Source organism: Lagenorhynchus albirostris, chromosome 10 (genome assembly GCF_949774975.1).
Source record: "Lagenorhynchus albirostris chromosome 10, mLagAlb1.1, whole genome shotgun sequence".
NCBI lineage: Eukaryota > Metazoa > Chordata > Mammalia > Artiodactyla > Delphinidae > Lagenorhynchus > Lagenorhynchus albirostris.
Genome location: NC_083104.1, coordinates 67,113,052 through 67,128,248, shown reverse-complemented (window position 1 = coordinate 67,128,248; position 15,197 = coordinate 67,113,052). Strand labels below are relative to the sequence as shown.

The 15,197-nt window shown below is 43.2% G+C and overlaps 1 protein-coding gene across 3 annotated transcripts in view; it reads right to left on the bottom strand.

The window, feature by feature from the left end:
• Nucleotides 1-1,843: 1,843 nt before the first annotated feature.
• The window catches only part of RNF8 (ring finger protein 8), a 36,955-nt gene continuing 23,601 nt past the window's right edge, over nucleotides 1,844-15,197 (bottom strand). The window contains exons 5-9 of one of the 3 annotated variants that reach the window (XM_060164164.1): nucleotides 12,584-12,673; nucleotides 10,423-10,530; nucleotides 7,766-7,970; nucleotides 2,847-2,887; nucleotides 2,193-2,319 (exon numbers count right to left, since the gene is read on the bottom strand). In XM_060164164.1, coding sequence (XP_060020147.1) covers nucleotides 2,877-2,887; nucleotides 7,766-7,970; nucleotides 10,423-10,530; nucleotides 12,584-12,673 — 414 coding nt within the window. In that variant the 3' untranslated portion in view covers nucleotides 2,193-2,319; nucleotides 2,847-2,876. Of the gene's footprint in view, nucleotides 2,320-2,846; nucleotides 2,888-7,765; nucleotides 7,971-10,422; nucleotides 10,531-12,583; nucleotides 12,674-15,197 lie in introns of all 3 variants that reach the window. The other 2 variants (XM_060164163.1, XM_060164165.1) reach the window with 2 other exon arrangements.

Sequence of the window (15,197 nt, the reverse complement as noted above, 5' to 3'; positions counted from 1 at the left end):
CAAATACCATATGATATCACTTATCTGTGGAATCTAAAATATGACATAAATGAACTTATCTACGAAAGAGAAACAGACTTACGGACATGGAGAACAGAGTTGTGGTTGCCAAGGGGGAAAGGGTTGGGAGAGGGATGGAGTGCGAGGTTGGGGTTAGCAGATGTTAGCTATCATATATAGAATGGATAAACAACAAGGTCCTACTGTATAGCACAGAGAACTATATTCAATATCCTATGATAAACCATAATGGAAAAGAATATTAAAAAAAGAATATATATGGGCTCTCCTGGTGGAGCAGTGCTTAAGAATCCGCTTGCCAATGCAGGGGAAACGGGTTCAAGCCCTGGCCCGGGAAGATCCCACATGTTGCGGAGCAACTAAGTTCGTGCGCCACAACTTCTGAGCCTGAGCTCTAGAGCCTGCAAGCCACTACTGAGCCCACGTGCCACAACTACTGAAGCCTGCGCACCTAGAGCTCATGCTCCGCAACAAGAGAAGCCATGACAATGAGAAGCCTGCGCACCGTAACTAGAGAAAGTCCGTGCACTGCAACCAAGACTCAACATGGCCAAAAATAAATAAATAAATTTATTTTTTTTTAATTTATTAAAAAAAAGAATATATATATGTATAACTGAATCACTTTGCTGTATAACAGAAATTAACGACATTGTAAATCAACTGTACTTCAATTTAAAAAATTAAAAAACAAAAACAAACAAACTGTCATGGCTGAGCAGAATCTTTGGAGTTGGTCTCTGGACACGAGTCCACCATCTCCCTAGATTGCCGACTTTTCTTATTAAAGCACCTTTCCTTTCTTTAAAAAAAAAAAAAGGTATATCTGTACTCTTCTAAAAATTTATATATCCCACGCAACCTATAAACAAAACATATGTATAGGGGAAACAGGAGACTGTTACATCAAGATGTAATAATCTTTTCCTTCTTTTCTCTGTTTCTCCAGAATTTTTTGATTTGGTTATAATGGCTATTTTTAAAGTATTATTTTCTATGTTTAACTTAACTTCTTCCTTGACTACACCAGTATTTCAATCAGTAATCCCACTGAGAAAGATGAAAATGAAGACTAGGGACACCAGAATCCCAATACACACAGGATTCAACAAAGGAAAAACCTACCATCCCTATGAAACACCTACCATCCCTATGAAACACATGGGGTATAAATAAAGAACTACAGAGAACTGTTCTCTAGGTAGGCAGTAAAAAGGGAGAAGAAAATACCTTTCCATCTGGAAGCAAATCATTGAATGACATAAAGCACAACCAGTTTCCTACTAGAGCTCCTCATTTTAAATAACTACTCTTCAACTTCCTGTGTTTTCCTTCATTCTCATCACTGGTAACCAAGGATACCACAGATTTTCCTAAGCTCCTATTTCCCAAACATCAAACTAGTTTTCTTTGTTTAAAATGGGAAAGCAGTAAAAGAGAAATCACTTTTAATTTTTTTTAAAAAGCATATCAAGTTCTCATAAAATCACTGCCCATGTTTGCTGACATTGGGTAAAATAGATTTGGAAACCACTTCAGAACCCCAGCTGAAAGAAGGGAATTCACTCCATCCCAAAACCAGGTAGCAGTGACTCATCTCTGGAATGAAAAGGAGACATACCAGTTGGGGGCTTAACAGAGCCCATCTGCTACGGCCATGATCTTGGCCTTGGCTTCTTAGGCTGACATGCACTTGAGTCTATCATCGGATAGAGTCACTTTCTTGGTTGCAATTTATGAGCTGCCAGTGTTTACTTGTGAGACTGTCTGGGAGCTGGAAGGGAAGGAAGATAAATATACCAAAGCCCAGCTGAGCAACTGATAGGTTTTACATTTTATTTCCAGGAAATGACATTGTTTTCACAAAGAAGAGGTATGCCATCCTCTCAAAGAGAGGCTGCCTTCGCCTTCAGGGGCAGCCATAGGGATACACCCAACCTGCCCAAAACATATATCAACAGAGGTGCTTCTGAGGTACCAAAACAACAACAACAACAACAACAAATTTAAAAAGCACAACAGAAATACATAACCTGTTCAGTGTAGTGAAGCAGAGTCTCTTAAGTACTCTGAAGCAGTCGGTGCTTCAGACAATGGTGGCAGCAGGGATGGCCAACATGGAGGGTCGTGACGGAGGACTTCCTAACTCAGTCTCTGTCCCACGTGGCTCTATCCCATGCTCTGTCTCAGAGTGGCCCCACGCCTGTCCATAGAGAATCCTCCAGACCATCCCAAGTTCCCACCGCCTGGCAGTTTTTCAAATGTCCTTGGAGCACGGTCTTCAGGACAGTCTCTTTGCTTTGGAGAGAAAAAAACAGAGAGAGATAAAGAAGGAGCCTGCATTTCCCTCCCCTGGCCTCCCTGCTGCCACCCTCAGTCTTTTCCCCACACAGCAGCCATGGTGAACCAAGAAAATAGACGGCAGATCAAATCACTCTGCTCAAAGCCCACTCCTCACTTCACCAGAGTAAAAGTCGAAGTCCTTCCAAAGGTCTATAAACCCCTATACAATGTGCCCCCTGCCCAACCTCCTGACCTCACTTTCTATTCCCCGTCCCATCGTTAACTCCACTTCAGCCACACCACCTCCTTGCTGTTCCTCCTATCCCCTCTGCCTAGGACACCCTTTCCCCAGATGGCAGCATGGCCACTGCCTACTGAGCTTTACTCAAATACCACCTTCTTCAGTGACTACCTTAATTACTCTATCAAAAACTGCCAATGCTCTCCTCATCACTCCCGACCCCTTTCTTGCTTAATTTTTCTCCATAGCACAAATCACATCTAACTTATTAGATTTTCACTTCTCCTTCTATTCTTCATACCTAGAAGAGTGTCTGGCACAAAGCTGGCCTTCAATTAATATCTGTTGGAGGAAAGAAGGAATTACATACACAGCAACAGGCAGGGAGAGGTGCAAGTTTTTCCTCTGTCCAGAGAGAGGGGGGGTGCGAGGGGCTATTCACTGGCCTCTAGTGTTTTCCAATAGCTGTGCTTCCTTGATCCCAGAGAAGCAGGGATCTTGGCTTACACAAAGGGCAATCTCAAGACCTTCCTTGAGGTTAAGGTCTTGAATCCTTTGGTAGGCAGATTGAAAGTGTTATTAAATTTATATACAAGGGAACAATAAGAGTTTTGGGGGGAGACACACATCAAGGGATAAGGCAAGGAAGGACAGTAAGTGACAAAAGAAGAGAAGGGAAGGAAAAAGGGTGGGGCAAAAATGGGATGTGGTGATGGAGGAATAAGAAAAAAAGCTTCTATTAATAAGTCTAATTTTTGATCCCATGGTAATTTTGCAAAGCATGAATTTTTGAGTCAAAATTTTTAGAGAATCCAGTGTTATAAACTACTTGAGTGCATGCAGGTGGACACCCCAACCCATGCCAATCTTGCTGAGTGCCACTTTCTCTTAAACACTGTCCTATGCCAGGCAGCCATGCTGACTTCATGCACATGACACCCTGGATTCTTGAGGCAATACTGGGTAGATTAAAAGTACTTGCTAACAAGTATCCTCTATGGATGAGGTCAACTTGGCAGACACTGTTACTGCTGCCATTCCCCATATAGTCCTTTACAAGGCTCTGTCTTTCAACAAGTGATGATGGGTAACACCAGGGAAAGCCTTCCAGGTGGGCAGGCAGATACCCTCTTCAGAGACTGTGAGTTTCTCCTGTCCTCTGTCTGGATCACGCTCCTCCTAGCCTACAGGAAGCTGGCAAGAGCCACAGGCCATGTGATCTTACCTGGGCCAATCTTCCCAGAGACCACCAACCTCTGGAGGGACCTCTGTCTCAGATTCAGGAAAGCTATGGTTCATAAACCTTTCTCCCCACCTCAGCACCCCTGAAGGCCAAGGCACACTCCCACCAGTAGCCTCGGCTCAATATTATAGTATCAAGGGAGCTGGGAAGTACAGTTTGAAAAAGCCCCTGTACTGAAAGTCACTGTTCTAAAGGACCAACTAGATTTTATTTCTAGATCATTTGCTTTTTTCTTTTCTGAGCACAACCCAAAGAAACTGCTAGGGAAAGCTTAAAGTGAGAATGTTAACACTCTTGTCAACCAACCAACACTTAATGAGAACAGAACAAATGGGAATGGGGGAGCAGTTGACAGAAGACTCTGCTCCAGCACCTCCCCAGCTCCAGAGGGAGATCCTCCATAGCGGATGTCACAAAATGTCTTCTCTTCAGGAAAATCTCACGTCAATATCCCAGCAAGCCACAATTACTCATGCGACAAGCACTTACTCAACATTCGTTACCTGCCCCAGTTCCAGGGCACCCTTTCTCCAAACACAGGATCTGGCATCCTAACACTCTCCTCCTCCTCCTCTCCTCTGGATAATCTGGCCTCCCAGACTTTACAAAGGATCTATGGCTAATCAGTCATGAGGCATTACTCCTCCCGTGCAGATATGGGCCTTGAAGACAGCAACCAGCCGAGGAGGCCTGGAGTGGGGCTGCTCTCGGTGGAATCAGAGGCCTGTGCTGCCACAGACGGGCAGGTCCTTCTCTCTGAACTCAGGATCAGAGCAACCGCTGCCCAGGAGGAAAATGGTCCTGCCAGTGTCAGAACTGTGACAATTACAGGCTTGCCAATTCTAGTTCCCAGATCCTACATTTGGTCCTTTAAAAATTCCCATGCACTGGGGATTAAACCAGCTTTCAATTGGCAAAGAAGGTTGGTATTTGAACTGAGAATTTTCTCTAAACTCCACACTGCAGCCCAATGAAGCTGCTGATGGCTCTGGCACATTTTCCTAAATCGGGCCTCAGAACCTTCTGTCTGTCTCTAGAGAAAACCTCAAAGCTGCACTCGCTGCGATAAATGCAGAAACCGAGACTGGTGCCAGAACTGCTCTCAGCCAGTGAGTGGGACACGGAGGCCGATTCGGTTTACTGTGTTGGCCCCTAGTGTTACTAAAAAGGCAGCAAGACACCAGATTTAGCCTCTGCAGAGAAAAGAGGGGTCTGATATTATCTACTCTGTGGTATTAACTCTGTGTGAGGAGAGTCAGAGAGGAATTTAGGACACAGGGTTCTTCTTTCCTTTTCCAGTGGCTGCATGCATCTACCATGCTCAGGCTTTTGAGAAAAAACCTGGACAGTGGGCTGGGTGAAGAAAGTACATATGGGTGTGTGGAGAAAAGGGAACCCTCCTGCACTGTTGGTGAGAATGTAAACTGGTACAACCACTATGGAGAACAGTATGGAGGTTCCTCAGAAAATTAAAAATAGAGCTACCACACAACCCAACCCAACAATTCCACTTCTGGGTATTTAACCAAAGAAAATGAAAACATTAACTCAAAAAGATAAATCCATGCCCAATGTTCACTGCAGCATTTTTGGCAATAGCTAAGATATGGAAGCAACTTAGGTGCCCATCGATAGATGAATGAATAAAGAAAATGTGGTATATATATACAAGGGACTATTTCTCAGCTATAAAAAAGAATGAGACCTTCCCATTTGCAACACATGGATGGACCTCGAGTGTATTATGCTAAGTGAAATAAGTCAGGCAGAGAAAGACAAATACCATATGATTTCACTTAAGTCTGGAATCTAAAAAACAAAACAAATGAACAAACATAACAAAACAGAAATAGACTCATAAATACAAAGAACAATATGGTGGTTGCCAGAAGGGAGAGGGATGGGGAAATGTGTGAAACAGGGGAAGTGAATTAACTTCCACTTACAAACTTCCACTTACAAAATAAATTAAGTCACGGGGATGTAATGTATAGCATAGGGAATACAGTCAGTAATATTGTAATCACTTTGTATGGTGAAAGATGGTAACTAGATCACTATGTAGTACATCTAAAGCTAATACAACACTGTAAATCAATTATACTTCAAAGAAAAAAATAAAAACAAGAATAATCCCCAAAAAACAAAGAGAAAGTACATGGGTGTCCCCACCCACACAGAGACCCAGCAAACTTAAGCTCAAAGGCTGACCTCGGTCAAATCTGGGTTCCCAGGTCAGTGTTCCTCTCAGAAAGGAAAGAGAAAAGAAAACAGAAGGCATTCACAACACCTCAGTAGACACTTCCTAAGCCTTGGCTGTCCTCATGCTCCTCTGGCACTGTGTAGACATGTCTTGTTTGGGCCACCAAGGGCGGCACTGCTAGAACAGGTCACTGCTTCTCATGCCTCTGTGCTTATGCTAATTCCTCTGCTTGGAAAGCTACGTCCCTAGGGAACCTTTAGGACTCAGTTCAAATGGCACTTCTTCTGTGAAGCTTGCTCCCATACCTCCACCTGTCCAGGCCGAATTGACTGTCCTCTCCTCTGCAATTTTCCAGCACCCTATTATGGAACTTGTCACATTACCTACTTGCTTTTCTGTCTCCTCCGTAGACTATGAGAGCTGAGATAATACCCTGTTTATCTCTTTATCCCAGTGCATAGTGTAGTGTTCCTATAAATGCTTATGGAGTGATGGGAGGTGGAGAGGAAGAGCAATGAATTCTGCCAGATTCAAGTGGCTCCTGGGAGGTAAAAAAACCTATGGGGACTCAAAATTGGGCACAAAGTCCAATAGTACATAGTTGTCAGAGAAGTAGAAAACCCTCTGGTTTCAAAGAACTGCCTGAGGACCACCCCACCCTCAGAATGTCTTCCTTGGGCATAACAGGCTCAACACCTGGCCTGTGACAGGCTTGCTGCCCTCACAATGGCTGACCAACAGAGGGCCAATTCCATACCATAGCTGCTTGCAAATCAGCATCAGATTTCTGGCCCTACTCAAAGAGGCTGACATCTGTTGAAGGGCTAGGAGAGAGTGATAGACAGAAGATCCTGTTCTTAGCAGTGTGGCTTTTAAGCCTCCAGCTTCTCTGGACTTAGAGAAGGGAATATCCAAAGACACACATGAACATGGGTTCCCGATGGCCAGTTGGTGGAAAGCAACTGGAAGGGCAGTGAGCTTTTGTTTCTTCTCCTCTGATTGGCCTTTATGTGCAACCAATTGACCTCACAGCACTTTGGCTCTGAGCTTTCCCAGAGGGTAGTACCGTACTAGATTTCTAAAGGGACTGAACATGATAATCAGATCCACTCTGCTCCTCTTTACTCTCATCTCTGCCCAATAACCAATCCTTCCGATCCATTGGCTTCCTTGTGCTTTGCCCCAGAACACATTCTTTTGCTACCAGGACATTCAAGTCTCAAGCAGAGTGTCTCAACCTTCAACACAGCAGGCCCCAAGTATGATGAGATCACTTGTTTAAATTAGCAGATATTCAGTATGGAAGTATGGTTCCTTGAGGAAACTCACCCACCCCTTCCCTAATCTCTTTATTTAAACTCTCTCTGGCTGGGAAACCTGTTTGTACCACATCCTGTTTATAATTTATTGTATACCCAACCCAAGATTTCTGCAACACCCGGACAGCAACTAAACTGTCTTGAACAACAGCACCATCTAGTGACCAGCAGAGCAAGCTGTGTGACCATGTGTTTTTCTAATCACATCCTTTTTTATCCCCAAAACCAAGACACATACACCTAAGCCTCCCCATTCCCTGCTGGTCAAATAAGTTAATTCTACCTCAACTCTTTCTTACGTGTTCATTATCTTTAACTCCCTTTACTTTTCCCAATTTCTTCCACCTCTTCCTTAGCTCAAGAATCATTTATCTTACTCTTCCCTATCCAAAAACTCTGCCTACATTTGTAAGTCCTTTGTTGAGGCGACTTACCTCTTGTTCATACCCACTCACCTTTTCGTTCCCTGATGAGGACAATTCGTCGTTCTTTCACTTCCGAGCTCAGATTATCTACCATCTTATTAATGCAATTGTCTAGAACCAGGGAGTGGGTTTTCGACTTGATGTCCTTCCGACAAATGGGGCATTCTATCTTCCGCTTCATCCACTCACTGATACAGTAGGAGCAGAAACTATGTGCACAGTTCAAGGTGACAGCCTATAATGGGAATGTGAATATACAGATCAGAACTGTGATGCTTACTTCCCCAGGGCGGTTGCGATCTCAGAACCAACTCAGATCACACTGCCAACATGGGTTAGCTACCCTGCAAACAAATATCACTGGACGTAAGTAGGACTAGTAAGCATGTGAATGTTTGGTATAAATACATCACTAATTCTCTCATGAAAACAAATTTATGTCCTAATGGTGAATTAGCACCTCAATTTTAATATATGAAGGGGAACACACAGTGAATACTCAGTATACAGAATGGTAGGAGGCATCATCTTTACTCAAAAGCAGCTAAAAAAGTATATGTAAAAGAGAACTTAGGCTGGGAAAAAATGTAGTGGGTTCAACTGATAGTGCCTTAAGTAAGTAAGCAAGCCTGTGAGAAGAGAGAAAGCAGAAGGAAGCCTGTATGTGAGGGGCTCCTATGAGTAACTCCAATGGTCAGCTTTCTGCCAGGACACTTTTCACTCCCCAAAACATAAACCATTCTCCTCATTACACTTGTTTATGTACATCTCCTAAGATACAACTTTCGTGAGGCTCAAAAGTCTTCCTTCCTGTTTTTAGGATAGCAGTGGAAAATAACACAGAAATCATGTATTTTTCAAATGCCAAGTTGAGACCAGAAAGCCAACTAGGAGACCTTCTTGATAACGAATGAGATAAATTCTCATGAACGGGACTAAAAACCTGTCTGATTAAAATGAAACCTCTTCCCAACACTGATTTTAAGAGGTGACCCACAGAAAAGGTCAGGCACATGCTGTAAACCAAACAAAGTCAAGTTATTTGTCTCTTACATGTCGTACAGATTGGGTTGGCTCTGGGTTGGCTAACTCATCACCCATTCCAACCACCCTTTCCTTGTCTTCTTCTATTAGGGTCTGTAAGCCACGTCAAAAGAGCACGAACTGAGTTTCTCCAAAGTAGGGAATCAATTGACTAGAAACTATGGGAGAAATTATGACCCTAAGTCAAAGTAGATCCAGAGCAAAAGAAACAGGTCTACCCAGGAGAGATTTTTCAGGAGGCTAATAGACCCAATCTCCCTAAAGTCCACCAGAAAAAAGGAAGCAGTGTGTGTATGCATTTTCTTTTTAAAGGAGTCTGAAAAGCACTGTCATTTAACAAATTGAGTTTAACACCTGTAGTGTAAGATGAACTGGACACAGATAGTAGAATGTGTGAAAATAAAAGAGGGCTGTGCAGGACTTCCCTGGCAGTCCAGTGGTTAAGACTCCACGCTTCCAATGCAGGGGGTGTGGGTTCCATCCCTAGCTGGGGAACTAAGATCCCACATGCTACACAGTGTGGCCATAAAAAGAAAAAAAAAAAAGGAGAGCCTGTGCACAAACAAGACAGGATAACAGGGAATTCCCTGGTGGTCCAGTGGTTAGAACTCTGCGCTTTCACTCCCAAGGGCACAGGTTCAATCCCTGGTTAAGGAAATAAGATCTCACAAGCCGCGCAGTGTGGCAAAAAAAAAAAAAAAAAAAAAGACAGGATAACCGATGGTAACCTAGGAGAGATGTTTCATTTTCATAAGGAGCCTCAGAGTTCCTGAAATATGTTCCACTTGGCCACTGAATTCCCAGCAACCACACATCAATGGCATTTACCGCCCTGTTCAAAGGCTGCACTGCATACCTACTCTCAGCACTGTGCCCATTCAGAGCAAAGAAAGAATAGTTTTATTGAGCAGCTTTATTCTGATACTTCAAATTTCTAATGCCATCTAATTCTGGATTGTGCCAGAATCAAGTGGTTCCCAGGAGGTAAAAAACCTGTAGGAGGGGGCTTCCCTGGTGGCGCAGTGGTTGAGAGTCCGCCTGCCGATGCAAGGGACGCAGGTTCGTGTCCCGGTCCGGGAAGATCCCACATGCCACGGAGCGGCTGGGCCCGTGAGCCATGGCTGCTGAGCCTGCGCGTCCGGAGCCTGTGCTCCGCTACGGGAGAGGCCACAACAGTGAGAGGCCTGCGTACCACAAAAAAAAAAAAAAAAAAAAAAAACCTGTAGGAGTTCAACACTAGGCACAAAATCCAACAGGACATAGTTGTCAGAAAAGTAGAAAGCACAGGACATTCTGACCTGTGGGAGGGTGGGGCAGCTCTCAGATGGTTCTTTGAAACCAAAGTGTTTTCTCCCCAACACCAAAGAGATAAAGGCTTTATTACAGCCCCAAACACTGATTCTGCCAAACAGATACTCAAGAACAAATGAAATAAGAAAAAAGACAGTGGAGGTAAAGACGACTACAAAAAAAAATGAGAAGTGACCATCTCTAGCAGTCACTTTGAAGTCAAATAGCTACAGTAAGTTCCTGGAGGAAAAACATTCTTCAGAATGTTTCCCTACAGCAGAAGCAGTCTGTGTAGCCGAGGCTCCATTCAGGGCTGGGAGAGTGAGAAGGCATGAGCCACCATTCATAATTACCTCAATGAAGTATTCTGAACAAATAATACACTGGAGCTCATTCTCTAGCACGTCATTCACATGGCTAAGAACTTCCTCCTTCTGTGCTTGCACCTTCGCCTTCTCTTCCTGCAAAAACACACAACCCCACCTGTCATTCGGGAGAACCAACGAGAATGCAAAACAGGACAGGAAGCAGGGTTATTAGCCTGCAATAGGCTTCAGAAGGAATCTAAATTAAAAATTCACCCTGGCACAGCAACACGAGAATAAAACTCTTTCCGCAAGGGTTACTGCTTCTCAGAACTGCTTTCTAATATAGGACACTATCTTCCTTTTTTTCCCTTTCTCGACTTCTTTCGTATGTATTCGCATTGCAGGTTCTGTCTCCTTCCCAAAAATTAACCAAATGATAAAAACTGAAGGTAGCATACCCACTCCACCAACCACCCAAGACCAGAATGAGGCATTAAGTATCCTATAGCAAACTGCAGTTCAGAGGTGATACAAAATCATCCCAAGCAACCAAGAACTCACTGGATAAGAAAGAAATGAGGAACAGTCCATAAAGGTAGGAAGCTTGAATTAGTGTGTAAGGTCCATTCCATTCTTTGCAGCTGCCTCTGCTATAAAATAAGGATAATACCTATGTTCCCTAGAGGCAGGAGGCTAGAGAGATGGCCTCTTGAAGTACCTTCAGGCCCCACACTCTGTGATGCTTGTCACTTCCCACTCCTGCAGTGCAATTTCCCTGTGCTTTCCCCAACAGGTCAGACTGCTTGTAGACACACTTTTTAAGGAAGATCTAGCTGTGCTCTTTTTTTTTTTTTTTTTTGGCAGTACGCGGGCCTCTTACTCTTGTGGCCTCTCCCATTGCGGAGCACAGGCTCCGGACGCGCAGGCTCAGCGGCCATGGCGCACAGGCCCAGCCGCTCTGCGGCATGTGGGATCTTCCCGGACTGGGGCACGAACCTGCGTCCCCTGCATCGGCAGGCGGACTCTCAACCACTGTGCCACCAGGGAAGCCCAGGTGTGCTCTCTTGAAGCCAACATTTATTAAGTTAGCACCTCATCTCCAAAACAGAAAGGATGAGGAGCCCCTGAGGCGGAGAGGAAAAGCCATTTAGGGTATATTTGATATACCCTAAATATTAGGGTTCATTTATTTCTCATGTTTTACTTTCTCTTCTAATCAAAGCAAAGACTGTCAGACTGCTTAGGGCAGTGAAGAGGGACTGGACCCAGTTACAACTAGAGTCAAGTTCCCTGAAAACTTTTGAATTACTGGATTTAAAAAGATGTGGTGGTTTCTTGGAGGCTGGGGAAGAAGGAACTATGTGATTTAAACAGAGGATAAGGATATCAAACAAACAAGAAAGTCTCCTCCTCTTCTGTATTCTGCTCCAGATATGTACATGAGGAGGGGTGGGCTGAGAGATGCAGTCAGACTCAGGCATAAGTTTCAGGTCAGAGGATGCAAACTGGTGGCCTGTGGACTGGATCCAGCCTGCAGACTTATTTAGTCTGGCATTCATGGTATCAAAAAACACTGAACTGTTGCCAATACTTGAAAACTGGGATACTTTACATAAACATTTGGATTTCCATCTTCCATGGAAAACTCAGATCGGACAACACTGGGCTTGCATATCTGGATGGCAATGACTGGCTGCATCAGAGAAGAGCTGCCTCTGGGGGTGGGGGTGAGGGTGCACCTCTGCCTCACAGCTCCCCACTATGTTCTTACACCCAGGCCACTTTACTCCTATTATCGGTCTGACCCCAGTGGGCACTTGAGTTTACAACCCCTAATTTGAGAGTTCCACTGATTCGATATGGGGAATAACTACATAAATGCATCAAGATGAACTATTTTTTATTTTGACTACACCACCCCTTAGCCTATGTGAGTGAAACACTCTGAAGGAGCATTTACCACAGACAGTGGACTAGACTCCAGGATGTGTCTTATTCCCAGCATTTTGCTTCTGGATAAAGGAAGGAAATAGATGTTGTCTTACAGGCAGAACCTTCTACAGCCCTAACTAATTTTACAGATTATTTCCCTTGAGGAAGGAAGCCATAACCTCTCCCTTCATTCACCATACCAACCTTTGCACTGTGGAAAATGCTGAGTTGCATGTGCTAACCAAATTCTAAACCTTCACCTTCTTTCCAGTACCTTGGTCTGCTCCAATTCTTTGTTCTTGGCTTGAATGATTGCTTCAAAGTCCTTCTTGCTGCGATTTAGCTCTTCCATCAGAGCCCGATGCTGCAGAAACATAGCAGATACATACTCAAGATGCGTTACACTGCATTGTTCCTTTCAGCCACCATGCCTGTCTCTCCCTCTGTCAGCAGCTTTGGTTCAAGAGATCAATGGATTGGCAATTTCAAAATAATGTTTTTGTTCCGTCAGGACATCCCACTTACATACTGCTTTTTTCAGGGAAAGGGGCAGATAGGGAGGGATGCCATCAAATCTATTAATCCCTCTGGAAATAACCCAACTTCTGTGGCCATCCAAATCAACTGAAGAATTTACACTGCCTTCCAGAGAGTCTGATTCTGTGGGTTTGGCTTGGGGCCCAGGGATGTACATTTTTTACAAAGCCACACAACTGATCCTGAGAACAAATGCTCAAGAACTAGTAAGTAACTCTAAGGTTACCCAGCACTGGGAGCAGCTTTTAAAAAATAATCAGGGAAATATGGATTCAGGAAAACTAGATAATCATTTTCTTTGAAATGAAAAAGACTTTTAACTATTTATTCTATAAATCAGATACTACATGCTCATAAGGTAATGCTGCCTGAACCCTGGCTGTGTCTTCTGGAAGCTGGCATGCCCAAGAGCTAGCAGCTCATTCATTGTGACTAACTGCCTACATCAAATGTCAAGAGGTTCCATTTCTATGAAACATAATTTCTGAGCTCCCTCATACTTAAGTATAGCTTACATTTTAAATCTCATTTCAAATCCTTTTTTAAAGAAGGTGATCTTTCTTTTTTATTATTTTAATTCTTTTATTTGGTGTTTTTCTTTTTTTTTCTGTTTTAATGAGAACTATATTTTCAAATGGTGGACTCTTTCTGCCCATAACTAAACTGAGGAAGACCTGCTGACTTAAAAGTCCATGGGTTGGGAATTCCCTGGTGGTCCAGTTCTTAGGGTTCTGTGCTTCCACTGCAGGGGGCACTGGTTCGATCCCTGGTAGGGGAACTAAGATCCCAGATCCCACAAGCCATGTGGCATGGCCAAAAAGAATAAATAATAATATTGTATCTATGTTCAATCTGCTGAATTTAATAACAGTGCTAGGATGATGTAAGAGAACGCCCTTGTTTTGAGGAAACAAATACTGAAGTACTTTAGGGTAAAGGGACATAAAACATGCAATTACTTTTAAATACTTAAGTACTTTAGGGTAAAGGGACATAATATATGCCATTACTTTTAAATAATTCATAAAGAAATATACACATGGAGAAAGAGAGAAAATGGTAAAGCAACTCTTGGTAGCTGAACCAATACCAGAAACTGCCTACCTCCACATTTCATATACATAAGAAAAACAGGGCTTCCCTGGTGACGCAGTGGTTGAGAATCCGCCGGCCGATGCAGGGGACACGGGTTCAAGCCCTGGTCTGGGAAGATCCCACATGCCGTGGAGCAACTAGGCCCGTGAGCCACAACTACTGAGCCTGAGCGTCTGGAGCCTGTGCTCCGCAACAAGAGACGCCAGGACAGTGAGAGGCCCGCGCACCGCGACGAAGAGTGGCCCCTGCTTGCCGCAACTGGAGAAAGCCCTCGCACAGAAACGAAGACTCAACAAGCCAAAAATAAATAAATAAACAAACCAATGAACCAACATATAAAAAAAAAAAAAAAGAAAGAAAGAAAATCCCCCAAGTCAGTTAGCTAATTTACACTTTGCAGCTGAAAGTGTGCTTTGCTGATAACTCAGCTGACTCCAATTCACCTTCTACATGTCCAGAATCACACTATATAACGGACATTCTGAAAACAGAAATGGACTTAGAATCCCAGTAACTTACAAAGTCTAGTCACTTAACCAAGTCACTTAATTACCTGCGGTTAAAGTATAGTTACTTATAAGATGCAAACATCAAAATGGCATTTGTGATGAGTGCGTTGTAAAATGCAAAGTGCTATATATAAGTACGGGTAGTTTCTAAAACTGTGTTTGTGCTTTTTTACCCTTTTATAGCTGTGTTTAAAATGTTGGCTAGAAGAGTTAAAACTTGAAGAAACATTTTCTTTTGCACAGGAGTCCTTTTATGCTCATTGTTTGCTTATAAGGAAATACTTTGGAATAAGAATTTAACCATTTTCTGCGCACCTACATAATAAATTATTACACTGTCTATAACTCAGCAGCCTTTCTAGGCTAGTACCTATTTCTGGCTTCTTTTAGGAGACACAGTCATAACAAAAATATTTAATGTGCCAGGCATTGTGCAAAGTGGCTTACATACATTGTGTAATTCTCACAAAAACTCTGAGTTTGATGCAATTATTATTTCATCATCAGTAAAATGGGGAAAACAACAGCAGTTACCTCACAGGGCTGTTGTTATGGATTTGAAAAGACTATACATAGAGCATTTAGCACAGTGCCTGGCCAAAAGTTAACTGCTACACACAGTTTACCATTTGTAGGTACGTTCATTTTACAGATAAACAGACACAGAAAAAGGCAAGTGCAAGCAACAGGATTTTCAACTCAAGTCTGACTTCCCAAGTTTCTGCCGCTTGCTTTCTTCTTCCTTTT